At 36.7% G+C, this 14,582-nt stretch overlaps 1 protein-coding gene across 2 annotated transcripts in view; it reads right to left on the bottom strand.

Moving 5' to 3' along the window:
- The window catches only part of LOC134801128 (methenyltetrahydrofolate synthase domain-containing protein), a 48,837-nt gene extending 34,930 nt beyond the window's left edge, over positions 1-13,907 (bottom strand). The window contains exons 1-3 of one of the 2 annotated variants that reach the window (XM_063773665.1): positions 13,689-13,907; positions 12,992-13,024; positions 4,400-4,619 (exon numbers count right to left, since the gene is read on the bottom strand). In XM_063773665.1, the coding sequence (XP_063629735.1) occupies positions 4,400-4,619; positions 12,992-13,024; positions 13,689-13,728 (293 nt within the window). In that variant the 5' untranslated portion in view covers positions 13,729-13,907. The remainder of the gene's footprint in view (positions 1-4,399; positions 4,620-12,991; positions 13,025-13,688) is intronic. The other variant, XM_063773666.1, reaches the window with a different exon arrangement.
- Between the last annotated feature and the right edge of the window lie 675 nt (positions 13,908-14,582).

Here is a 14,582-nt window from a genome sequence, read left to right as displayed (position 1 = left end):
TAGTTTCCGTACTAATTTGACGGACATGGAAGAGAACAATCTCACACCTGAGGATGCCGAAAACCGGGCAAAGTGGAGAAGATTGAGCAGGAGAGCGGACCCTGGCGCTAGGCCGGGAAAACGCTAGGTTGAAGAAGAAGAAGTTGCCGTACTAATTTGAGAGATTTATAGACTTATGTACTTATAAAGTAGATTAAAATGAATGAGGGATTGATGGCTACGGAAATAAAAGATGTATGGATTATATTTGAACTAGCAAGTAGCGACCCGCCCCCTCTTCGCACGGGTTACACAAAACCTTAACAAATTATAAACCTAAATCTTCCTCAAGAATCACTCTATTGATAGGTGAAAACCGCATGAAAATCCGTTCAGTAGTTTTGAGTTTACCGCGAACATACATACATACAGACAGACGCGGCGGGGATTTTGTTTTATACGTATCCAAATATTCCTCATTAGCATTTTTTTTTCCTGGGAGTCATAAAACTCCTGTTAGGATGAAAAAAAAGACCGATAAAGCTCTCGAATCGACAGAAGACAGACAAATAGAGTTACCTAAATTGCTCAGAACTGTTACATAAGTACGAGTAAATAGGAGTAAACACATTTTATAATTCAGTTTTACACTCAATAACTATTTGTATTTAAGAAAAGTACGATATGCAAAACAAAGGTTGATTGATTGAACGCCAGATTTGACACACTCGAGTGCTGTTGCTATCGACAACAGTTATGCCTGTCCAAATGCTAAATACGCTGAAATTGCTTGCGAGTTTTATACCATCGCCTATACTGTTAACTGTACACTGTACAGTCACCTGCAATAATATGTTACTCTTCGAAGGCCGCAAAAATATGTGACACGCGCTTATGGCTCTACAAATAAGGTCGTGTCAGATATTTTTGCGGCCTTCGAAGAGTAACATAATATTGCAGGTGACTGTACATCGGTGGACCTTATGCCTTTTTTAATGAGGTCCAGCGATGTACGGTTAGAAATGTTGCTGTTTGTACCATAACAAAGTTATTAGACAGTTAGGCATAACCCAACTGATTAATTTTTTGTTACTAACTTAAGACGATTCTAACATAACTGTAATTAAAAAAAAAACGAAAGAAAACCGGGCAAGTGCGAGTCGGACTCGCGCACCAAGGGTTCCGTACCATAATGCAAAAAAAAAGGAAAAAGATGCAAAAAAAAAACGGTCACCCATCCAAGTACTGACCACGCCCGACGTTGCTTAACTTTGGTCAAAAATCACGTTTGTTGTATGGGAGCCCCATTTAAATCTTTATTTTATTCTGTTTTTAGTATTTGTTGTTATAGCGGTAACAGAAATACATCATCTGTGAAAATTTCAACTGTCTAGCTATCACGGTTCGTGAGATACAGCCTGGTGACAGACAGACGGACGGACGGACGGACAGCGAAGTCTTAGTAATAGGGTCCCGTTTTACCCTTTGGGTACGGAACCCTAAAAAATTATAGCAGAGCCCTCTTTAGATCGGGGACATTATCATCTTCCATTTACAGTCAGTAGCAGAAGTTGCTAAGCGGGCGAGGTGTTCAAAATTATCTTGACACGCTCTTGTAATCTCTTACAAATAACCATTTTGGTTCTTAAGTTAAATATGACGACGACCGGCCTGGCCTAGTGGGTAGTGACCCTGCCTGTGAAGCCGATGGTCCTGGGTTCGAATCCCGGTAAGGGCATTTATTTGTGTGATGAACACAGATATTTGTTCCCGAGTCATGGGTGTTTTCTATGTATTTAAGTATTTAGAAATATGTATAATATACATAATATTATTATATATATATCGTTGTCTAAGTACCCACAACACAAGCCTTATTGAACTTACTGTGGGACTTAGTCAATTTGTGTAATAATGTCCTATAATATTTATTTATTATTTATTTATAGGAACATTCGTTCGAGCATTTGTTATGTCATAAATTACCGTAAACGCATGATTATATCAATGACAATGAAACAGTATACAGTAAATATTTTAAAAAAAATATAATAAAAAAAAATACAAAGAGAAACGACTTTGACACATAAGCACAGCAAGTTAGTAAACATTGTTATCTTTATAAATAGGAATGCATTTTAATTGTGCCGATGTTTAAAAATAAACCTTAATATCAATGTAACAAAGTATGTTTTTGTGATTTTGAATGAAACATCATACTTGACTTTGGGTTATCAGAACGATTAAGAGTCGTGGGTCAATCAAATACATTCGACTATCGGCCATATTGATAACGCAAATATATAATTGGATATATATAATCTGATAAGCTACATACAAGATATAAGCGTATAAGCCTGTTTTTTGCATCAAAAATTAAGTATCTACTTCACCCTTATTTTTTGTACTGTACGGCTACCATGAGTTTGACACATACATATTCGCTAACGTCTGTGTAGCTTGCTATGCATAGACAGTAAGTTACACGCACGCTAGCGAACATGTCAGTGTCAAGCTCGTGGTAATGGTACTAGACATGACCTACAGTCCTACATGTAATGTATCATTCCTCTATTTTATTTCATAAAAAATAATTAAGCAGTAATTCACTAATTTTTGAAAAATATGTATGTACTTTATATTAAAAACTAAGTACCTATTTGAAATTTAACATCAGACGGGCTATTCGCTTGTTTAGCACCATATTTGACTATTTAATAACAGTAACGTTATCGTGTACAAATTCTAGTCCGTTACATCTAGTGCGTCTGTACTTCGTTTTTATGTAACGCGTTATAAAATAGGTGTTCTGTGCATGGATTGCATTACCCAAGTTATTGGTCACGGCTTGGGTAACGTACATTGCGATTCATAATGTGTACTAGCAGTTATTGATCATTGATGGACCTTAATGTCTTTGTAATAGGGTTTAGGGACAGTCAACTATGAGAACGATGGTACCGACAACTTTACTGAGACTAGTATAGGTCCGGGATACCGCTCTGGACCGATCAAAGTGGCGTGCTCTTGTGTTGGAGGCCAAGACCCATTTTGGGTCAACGCGCCAACCAAGTAAGCAAGTAAGTATAGGTTCGGTCTACGAATACTCTTACTTGATAGGCGTATAAAGATCAAGTTATACCAGAGAAGAGTAGACACAAAATGATTTATGAATGAAATGCAGTAATCGCAGAGCAATAATATGAAGTGAAACTGCGATACGATATTTAATTGTAATTAGTTACGATTTTCAAGGTAAAAATGTAAGAATAGTTTCAATACGTTATCAATAATGATCAAATTTTGAAAGTTACATTGGACGAAGTATATTATTTTAGCTCTTCAGCTGTCTGTTTGTACTCAAAAATGTTTCAATCAATAATAGTTCCGTAATGTTTTGTTGTACAGAAACGTTCAACAGTGGTTAGTTTACGTTACCTGGGTTAAGATCAAATAATCGTATCAATCTAAAACTGAACAGATCCGATTTTTCACTTTCTCTCGTGAGACCTTGAACTTCGATTTCTAACTGGCAAATTGGCAAGGTAATGAATGCTATTTTGTGTCAAAACTATTCTTACACCTTACAAACTCTAAAGTTCATTGACATTTATTGTCATAGTGCCAAAAACGAGAAATCCGCACCATGTGTTACGTCTATTGGGCGTATCATTTTGAATACGAAGTTAGGTTATTAGAAAACAGAATACCAGGATTTGTCAACTGTGGTAATCTTATCCCTAGGAAAACAGTCGCGTATGCTTTTTATTGGTCACTGCCGTTACTGGCGTAGTCTTAAGACGAAAGTGGAGGGCCCGTTTGCGTGATCCGAGTAGCTAACTCCAAATATCTAAAAATTTCTAATCCTAAACGTACAAACTTTCTAGTAGCACGTATTAATTATTTTATTACAATTATTTATTTTATTTATAAATACATTTACACGACATTACAGTGAACCAATACGTCGTGAAACCAACACTACATATAACAACATATAACAATTGATACTATTATGTTTATTTAGTTACCCCTACTCCACACCGCCAAAGACAGAATCAGATGGAGAAAGATCATAAGAGAGAAAATGATGCAAAAGGGAGGTCACGACCCTCAATATTGAGGAATACGACGCAAGGAGGAGGAGTTACCCCTACTTTGCTCAAAGCCGAAAAAGGGTACATCTTTGGCATACAAGTATACACTAAAAGAACATCCGTAGTAGTCAATAAAGGAGCGCCCCAAGCGCGAAGCCGAACGCAGTATCAAGGCGCGATGATCACGGAGGAAAAGAGGGTCAGTTGTTACCACTGGTAACAACTTGGTGGTAACTAGTGGGAATAATCCCCAGGTCGGTATACTCTCATAGTGCTTTCATACTTTGAGGCGAAAGGGTATTATCAACTGTAACTTCACTCACCTGACGGGTTCCTGAGGCTTGTCAGGGTTGACCTTGACAGTGTTGGCATTCTTGAAGATGTCCAGCTCTGCCAGCTTAGCGGCGGCCTCGGGCGCCCCCTTGAAGTTGGGTATGCGGTTGTAGACGGGCCGGGGAAACATGGCGAGGCCGTTGCTCTCCAAGTGTCGCCATACTTTAAGCCGGAAGGATTGCTTGGTGATCTCTTCTGGGACAGGCTTGGCTGGAACAAGAGTTATCGTGAGGTATTTGTCGAATATATTAACAGCAAATTAACTGGCCATTAGTATACTTTATACCGTTCGCCATAAGGACTAGTTTCTGTCAGCGATGCTATAATTACAAGATTAATTTAAACGAGGTTATGACGCTCAGCAAGTAAGCAGCACGAAGCGTTTTTTCTGCGAATTTCAGCGTCATTGTTTTCACCACAATTGTTATCTAAGTAGTAATGAAAGGACAATGCCTATTTTGAAATTACCTCGGTGTCTGTGTAATATTTTTAAGGTTCTGTAATCTGTACCTGTACCTAGCCGTGGTATATATGGAACCCTTTTACCAAGTGATTTATTCATGTTGTTAGGACCTCACAGTAAACGAGGTCTATCTTTTAACTATGTCTTTTTGTTACAATATTTACTCAAATAATGACCCTGTAAGTTGCCAGCCATAAACGACTTCCTATAATGTCACGAAAAAAGGTGTTCCGAGACTTCCGTGTATGACGTAAGTCATATGCATTATGATTTTATTGAAAAACAGTCGTTAAGACAGTTCAATGAACTATAAAAGTGGTAATAACTGATCCTATTGTATTTTTATTTTACAATAACGAACCAACCAACCAAATTAAAAGAATTGCCGTCTGTGAAATTTTTAGAGCTTGAATAATTTTAAAATTATTATGTTAGTATGTCGCACACCAGTTTAAATTCGATTTTAGAGAGCTCAAGAAAATTACTTATATTGACATAACATAATATGTTTTATGCACTGAAATATGAAACCTATGGAAGTGAAACGTCAACGAAAAATGCGTGCCAGTGTGACGTCATCCGGCCGCTAAACATGGCGGTTTTAGTGCTGCCCAAAAGATTTTTACTGTTACTAAGTTTTATCGATACATCGATAACTTTTGAACGTTCTCGGCTCATTTTATTTAAAATATGAATGAATATTGAATATGTATGAATTATTTGTGGAATTTATATTTTAATAGTAAGTAAATATTCTTTATGAGTATATTGTTATGTGAAAAGATACTTTGAGTAAGATGTGTAAAATCTTAGACAATTTCGTGCTTCGAATTTAACAGGTAAACCGAGATGACGCTGTTCAACTCCATATATATTGCGATTTTTGCGGTAACTCTGATTTTCAAAAGTTGACGTTTGTCAACTCAGTGACCGCAAAACACATGGCGCAGTACAGCGCCATCTGTTTTGGATGTCAGAATAAGTGTACGTGTTTTTCTTAGACTTTACCTCTCTATTACAATCAATTTTGTTGTGTTGTTAACCCTAAAGTCCGTAACACATGGTAACACACTACCGCACCGCACCTCGACCTTGGTGTGCCGTACCTATAAGTGAGAGCGATACAAATTCAAACTTATCAAGCGACGGGTGAAAAAAACGAAACACCTTCAGAACATTTATTTAATTACAAAAATAAGGAATGACTTCCGCTCTTCAACTTCAACTTCTTCAACATTTATTTAGCAAATAGGCCAAAAGGGCACTTGTACACGTCAACATTGAATTTACATACAAGCAATAATAATAACAATACATCAACAATTTTATAAAATACAACTAACTGCAACTACCAGTCCAAACTAACATATTACAATTACTTATTGATGTACCTATATGGTCTCTTAATGTCGAATTACATAAAAAAAAAACTATACTTAGTAATAATATAAAAAAAGCCCGCAGGGCAGCTTGTGGAGTAACGACCCCACGGACCCGAGTGCTCCCGAGAGTCCGTCAGGGTCTCAGTCTCCAACCACTTTTTCTTTTTATGTTCATTTCTTGGTACTTAACCTGTAAAACATGTTTTTATTATTTAATTAAGATAATTTAGTTGGTTTTAAGCGGGGTAGCTTGATAAAATAAGAAAATATAAATAAACAATCATAATAAATCGATATCAAAGTCGATAAATAAAGTACAACCCTAGCTGAAATGTTTACATTATTTTAGCGTAAAAATATAGTTAAATAAGTCAAATCACTTCATGATCTATAACTGCACATAAGAACCTTGCTATTTATAATGTGAAACATCCTTAAAATTCCCAGGAACATTAACAATAACCAATATTTTTAATGTAAATTATAGCGTACCTGTGTAAGGTTAAAGATGGCTGTTTTGGTGTTTTTCTTATGCAGCACCCTAATACACTACACACTGGCATATTCGCGACGTAATTGTTCACATTTGGCTTCAATTATTTTCAAACAGAAGCAAAATACTGAAAGATAATTAATAATTTTCATTTTCACCACGACTTTTTGACAGGACAAGTACCGGCTGAACTGACTGACAATGACATTTAGGCCGCTAAACATGGCGGATTTTCGGCCGCATTAGGTATTTACGTATTTTCATGAACCACTTTATGTACGTAGCGAAATACTGTCATCCTTTTTTGCGGTGGGTGACAGTGCTGAGTAAAAACGAGATAGATAGATATTTATGTTTGTGCCGTCAAAATGGGTGCTATTTGTATAAGCAATTGTACGTATAGAACAATATGTCTTGTCCCTATTATACAGGTCTATGGTTTTATGTTATAGGTAAATGACAACAAAGCAGATAAAGAAAAGTCTTTAGTTAAGATTTTGTAATGTTTTTTACATAGCCTCCTAAGTCCTGAGTTCCATTAAAAAGAATAAATTAAAATCGAATTTTGAACTATAATGGAATAAAAAAGAGGGTTCCAAATTCAAAACTGCAAAAATGTCTCTGGGTCTTAGGAGGATTTAGTTAAAAGACTAACCTCAATACTATTTATTACTCAGCGAAATGCTATACATGGAAGTATTCTGTCCGCTCAATTATGACCCAACGCAAACTACCCCGCGATAGGCGGTACTTACAAACTGCTCGATTGGCAATCTCAGTACCACCGAGATGACAGTCAGTGACAAATGGCTAAATTGATTTATAAAAACAACGTTTTTTTGTAATTAAAAATATTTTCATGTGTCGTGAAGTGGTGCAGAAGTTATTTTAGTTCATACCAAGGACAGTGGAATCACTTTTCACTTGTAGTAAACAGATAACTTCAGTAGAATTTGGAAAAAACATGACGATTTGTTTTCAATACTACCGTACTAAGCTAAAACGTAACAACTGCATACGACTTTCATAACAACATACGACTTTTTAAATTGCGAGGATAATAGGGATGGTGTTATGCTAAATGAAGTAGACTATTTTATTAACTTGTGTTTGGTTTAGGTATTTTCTATATAATTATAAATGTAGTAATAAATTCCTTCTTACAGATTTGTATTTTCCTTTTTTATTTCATGAGATGGAGCTATAAAAAAACTACCTAGTTATTTCAAATTAATAATCAAATTTGGTATTGTCATTTTACATTACTTTCCATTCAGATTCCCACAAGATGCTATTCGCAGAGAACTATGGAAAAAAGCTGTCCAATTAGAGAGACATGAAATTGAGTGGATGCCTGGCAAGATATCTAGAATATGTTCTATTCATGAGATATAACCCGTGAGATAATCATACCCGGTCTCCTATATGTACTTAGATACATTTTTCCTATCATGCTTTCACTGAATTAATTTAACAAATACACACATTATCTGAAAATGTTGATCATTTGAATCCACCCTCTACTGTCACATATATGTAGGTTCTCTCTCAAGCCATTTCCGTCAGTAGAAAAGAGCGGCAAACATATTAACTCACATTATAGACGGGTCTAACGCGAATTATATTCAATTACCTTGATTTACCGACGTAAATCAGTTTCGTTTCGTATAATGTGAGTTAATATGTGTTCAAAACGCGAAAGTTTAAAATATTATAAGAGCGGCAAATTTAGAAAATGTAAGCGCGCGAACGGCTGTGGTCCTATACAAAATTTTAATTTTGCACCTTTTTCTACTGACAAACTTGCTTGACCGGCTATATACATATAAAATATTCTGAACTGAAAGTGGGGATTTATTGTGACTCCGCCTGTTCAAATATTTTTGACCCGATTCGTGTACCCATGTAAATTTTGCAGACTGTATAGCCAGTCCGATTTCTAAGATCAAGTTCGCCATACATTTACTATGGCGTACTTGATCTTAGAAAAACGGACAGACTATACCTGAACGTGACTTCGCACTGCCATGCAAATTGATAATAAAATATACAAAATACTTATTATAGCGGAATACATTTATACAACAATGATATATTTACTTATGTTGGGTTAGTCTGTCATGTCATAACAACATTTTAACTAGTTATTTTTTAATCTGCATTAAATTATTATACGTGAATTATTTGACTGGTTCTTCACTGTATGGCATAAACCTATCCCTGTCCAAGTCTTATTCTAATCAAATATGAACCGCGAACTCTCAGCGGCCAGTACGTACAGCAAGAAGGTTATTAGCGGTTTAATGTCGCTGATTGGTAGTTATTGACATTATATGCATTTCATCTACACTTAGCTATGTACCATTAGTGTAATAAAGATGACTCTTATTTTGTTTACTAGCTTTGATTACAGGCTCTGTAAACGCGTCGTCTTATTTGAATGTAGGCGTAATTGTGTATGTGTGCTAATTTGGCCCGAGAATTTGAACGGTAATGTTCCTAAAGGCGGTATCCATGGTTATATATGATCGCTGTTATTACTGCCTAATGTTTATAAGTTTTATAACTTTAGGGAGTAATATGGAAAGATCTCGCCAACTTCTCGAGATTTTGTATGAAAAATGTAGAACAAAATTTCCTCTTTTCAAAAATGGTAAGTTCCCTAATATCCAGTGAAATTTCTATGTTTTACCACTACATACATTTGTAGATGTGAGGCATGAACTTCAAAGATTTGACGCATACAAGTTCTGCACAGCCACTCAGAATATAGCCACAACGTGTTTACAGCATAGGGGCTGTCCATAAATTACGTCATCGATTTTTGACGATTTTGGACCCCCCCTCCCCCCCTATAATCATCCTGAAATCGAACTTTATGCATATGCACGTAGGTCTATGTTGCTCTGTGGTTAGGGTTGCCAGATGGTCGGGATTTGGCGGGATTCTCCCGATTTTTAGCATGTGTTCCCGATTCCCGACAAAGTGAAAATTGTCCCCAAAACAGCTTCACGTTATAAACCAATAATTTCAAGTTCCGAACTGTCGTCGAGCGAGCGAGCGACCCACGACGAGCGTAGTCCCAATAATGTAAAATATCGTTGTTTTTAATACAATTACTTTAATTTGAATGGTTTTTTTTCCCGACTTAAGTCCCAATATCCCGAAAAATTGATATTTTTTCCCGATAATAGCGCCTTTCGATCTGGCAACCCTATCTGTGGTCTGTGACCGATTAATCCGTCTTTGGCGTTGGCCCTGCGGTGCGGATATATCCGTCATTGGCGTCCAAAAGGTTAACTGTCCATCGGTAAGCCTTATTACAAAAGGCATAAGGCCCACCGATGGTCAGTTAAGAGTGTTGCTGTTTGTATACCTAGGTTAGGGGTAAAACAGGCCATTACCCCATTACCTTTAAGAAATTCCCTTCATATTCATCTGCATGTGATATAAAATGTAAATTATTATGTCATTATACTGGTTGAATTTGCCGCCGGTTTTCAAGGTGATTATATCTACCGTAGTAACTCAACACTTGTGTACACATGGTACATTACATACATACAATACATGTCACACAAACACATGGTCTGCTTGCCACTGTATTTACTTAGCGAGTGATTATGGGTACATTTTGTTACAACAATACAGAATTAGTGGGATTGAAAACTGTAATAATTTGACTGTTCTAGTACAATTTATTTATTATTTACTAGCTTCTTCGTGGCCAGATATCTCCTTGAAGGAATGTATCCAATTAGATATCAGCCTATATCATCAGATGACAACCAAAACTCAGTAATTAGAAATATTTGGAAAAACCGGGCAAGTGCGAGTCGGACTCGCGCACGAAGGGTTCCGTACGTTGCTTAACTTCGGTTAAAAATCACGTTTGTTGTATGGGAGCCCCACTTAAATCTTTATTTAATTCTGTTTTTAGTATTTGTTGTTATAGCGGCAACAGAAATACATCATCTGTGAAAATTTCAACTGTCTAGCTATCACGGTTCGTGAGATACAGCCTGGTGACAGACGGACGGACGGACAGCGGAGTCTTAGTAATAGGGTCCCGTTTTACCCTTTGGGTACGGAACCCTAAAAAAGAATTAAACAAAAATCAACCTTCTTTTGATACTCTTATGGTTTACTATGGGTCTGAACTTGTAGTAGTAATTAGTGAGTTTTGATTGTCACCCGACGATATGTAGGTATTAATTTAATGAAATACAAAACGACAACCTAAACATTCTGCAATTTGCATTATAATTTTAAGTTCAGTTAGAACTAAATTAAAATAGAGCTTTTATGACTTTTGTTGCTTTTTAACACGATGTGATTTAAATCTACCCTCCATAAAAAGACTAATACAGTACTGGAACTTCTTGCCTAATAATTTTAATATGTATTATGGTAGGGGAGCCCAAGAGGGGACTTTGTGTTTACTCGAGCGCGTCAGATTAAGATATGAATGATATCTTGCTACCCCGTGTAGTCTACCTTTACCCCTTTTAGCCATATATGTTAAGCCCTTGGTTGGTGGGGGGTTCAACAAATTGTTAAGCAGATTGTGGATTTGGTCATATTAGTCCAAATTAACGCTATAATTGTGCAATTACTAAATCTGATAATTATTTGCACGCATTTCCTTAATCTGACGGTTACAATGTAAAAATTAGGCGTCAAACTTGTGTTCGTCAGATTAAGAAAATGCCTACAAATAAGTGTTATATTGTTATAGAAAAAATATAGCATTAAAGTGGACAAAAACGACCAAACCCACAAACTGTTTAATGATTTTTTAACCCTACACCAACCTCCCGAAATTTAAAAAAAATTGTAGATGCTTTCCGGCTTGCTGGAAAAAAAAACTTTATTAACTTTTTTTTCTTCTTATCATCTAATATTTCGATTCCAATAGGTCTATATGACGCTCGAGTAAATCCCGATTTAGCATCGTGGGCTCCCCTACCATTAGTAGTGCTTGTTAATATAAAAAAATCACAAGTTAAGATGTTCCAGTGTCATTAACCTTTTAACCACTTAGAATTTTTGTTTTAGAAGTTTTGTCTTTTTTATCAGACTGCGGCAAAATTAGCTGGATATTGTATGTCTTTTTCAAAGTATGGCAGTTAAAAGGTTAATAAGTCCATCTGTCGATTGTTGTAATCTGGATTATCTTTAGACAATCATGAAATTTTGAAGTACCTTCGAAGTGAAGTGAAAAATGTAAAGCAGCAGAGTATATAATTTTTTTACTGCTAATAATAGGATATAACCTTAGTTTCATCTTTTAAGTAATATTATGTTTGTACCAAGTCAATACAGTTAATAATGCAAAAAATAAAAATTTGGACAGAATCCTTATCATATGCAGACAAGAGTTTAATTTAGATATGGATTTTTAATTATTGTTTTATGTTGTCTTTCATTCCCAATGTTATCTTATCTTATCTTATTGTTTTCGGGGGCCCTTGCGGATACACTTCGACCCATAGGGATCTTTTGTGCAGTTACCCCCTAGAAGAGATCCATCAACTACTCAAGAGCTTTTCCCACCATATCCATGTGTCGGATGATGGAGCTCATGGGTAACATTTTAAAGTCCTTTGGTTCCAGGTATCCTGCTCCAAAGTCCTTCATTCTTTGTCTGGCGAGGGCGTGACATTCACACATTAAGTGTCTTACTGTCTCTTCCTCTTCGCCACACATACGACAATCGGTGTTGTCAGAGTGTCCCATCTTGGCCAGAAATCCTTTGACCCCGTAATGGCCAGTAAACACCCCCATTATGATTTGGAGTTGTCTTTTGCTAAGTTTCCAAAGCTTTTTGCTCCAGCCAGAGTCTATTCCTTGCATAAAGAGCTTTGCATGCATTCCCGATGTTAGATCAAGCTCAATGATTATCTCTGATGTAGGCAGATCAATTAATATGCATATCATATGTTGGACTTGTCTTGGTTGTCCCCTTTTAACACTACAACATACAAAGTTACTAACCGAAAAGAGTAGAATACATTCCAGTTGCATAACATGTCTTGCTTTAGCCTGGGGAGTTTTAAACACCCCGCCCGGGCTGTATACTAGCACTAAACCCAGGGAAATCAAGACCAATGGCCGCCCTAACCTTTAGACATGATACACAGAATACCTGTTGCTACAAATTGATGTTACCCATTTATTCCACCACCTTTTAATGTTAGCATCACACAAAATTAGACACCTTCAGATAAATTTCTTCACTTACCATCAGCTGTTGTCTCGACTTGTTCACCCTTTTCTATAAATAGGAAAAGGTGAATGTATTTAAAGGTTTCAACACTCAATTATTCTAAATGACCATTAAAGCAACTTGTGTAGACATAAATTTTCGTGTGGGAGGGCTAATAGGCCCTTTTTGGTGGACAAAAGAGTGGACGAGTCTTTTTTGCATGTAGGTAGATAAGAAAAAAATCTTTGTCTTAAACTACAATGGATTTTAGCTTACTAGATGGCTTTCTAAAGTGTAAAAGAACATGTGAATCATAAACGGTTCGCCCGGTAAAATTAATTCAGTGAAATATCCGCACAATTTTTTTAATAGAGGCGGGTATAGGTATGTGAGTCATGTTTCACACTCCAATTAAGCTACCTACAATATCAATTGCAAGCGCCGAGCCAAATCAAATCGTTCTGATCAGTGCACGAAACAATCAAATGCAAGTGAAAATGACTGCACTAATTAGACGACGCAGTCAGTTTCTTCAACGCACATTTCAAGGCAAGATTTTGGGCAAACAAAATGTGGGTACTTCTAAACAGACTGCAAAGTTCACAAATAATGATCTATACATAGTTTTCAGTCGAAAGAATGCGGCATTTTTACTAAAATAGCAAAGAAAATAGCGCGACCAAACGATTGTTGATACCATACACTATTTTTGACAACATAATGTGAAACTTACGTGCATCCGCCGCCGCTGGATTATCGTCTCCGTTCTGCATCTTGAAGATATATCGCAATCGGGAGGTATTTCGCAATTAATTCGTTAATCTAATCGAGAATCATTAAAATCTGGAAATTATAAACCTTTTCCGCCGGACGGCACGGAACGGAACCGTCACACACAAAAATAGAACGCGAATAAAAAACAATTGCAACCAACCAACTTCGAGACGCAAAGCGCAATGGTGCCATAACACAGAAAAAAGAAGTTGGTTTTCTATTACATTACATACAATAGAATGTATATTTTGCAGTGTTATCTAATATGAATAAACTTGAATATAAATCGGTTACTATTCTAGTAAACTATTTGATTTTGTTACATGTTTTAGAATTAAAATGTAATAGGGAATATCACGCGAAACTCTGCGTAGGGGGCTAGGGGGCGCCACTACCACGATCCATCACAATTTGAGGGTCTACCGCGAAATAGAAAATCAAAATTACGTTATCTAGCCTCTCTATCACTCTTTCACATTCGAGCGATAGAAGAGGCAGATGGTAACTAAATTTCGATTTGTGCGTTTCCCGGTAGATCCTTTGTAAACAAACCGCCTTCATGCATCAATGACATGTTTTATATTCTTTAGCCCACTCCACACTCGTGCGCGAATCGCGGCGCGAAGCCGTAAACGAGAGGTGAAAACGCGACCTTGGTGCGGTCAAAATATCTCTTTCTCACTTTCACTTATAGCTGCGTCCTTGACGGACGTACGGGGGACCACCTTACACACTATCGAACAGAAGGCCTACCGCGAATCACGTTGGACGTGTTGCCTCCCTGTCACACTTACGTACGTAAATACAAGTGCGACAGAGAGGCAACACGTCGAACGTGGTTTGCGGTAGGCCC

This window comes from Cydia splendana, chromosome 21 (assembly GCF_910591565.1).
Source record: "Cydia splendana chromosome 21, ilCydSple1.2, whole genome shotgun sequence".
Lineage (NCBI taxonomy): Eukaryota > Metazoa > Arthropoda > Insecta > Lepidoptera > Tortricidae > Cydia > Cydia splendana.
This window is presented reverse-complemented; position numbering and strand designations above follow the sequence as displayed.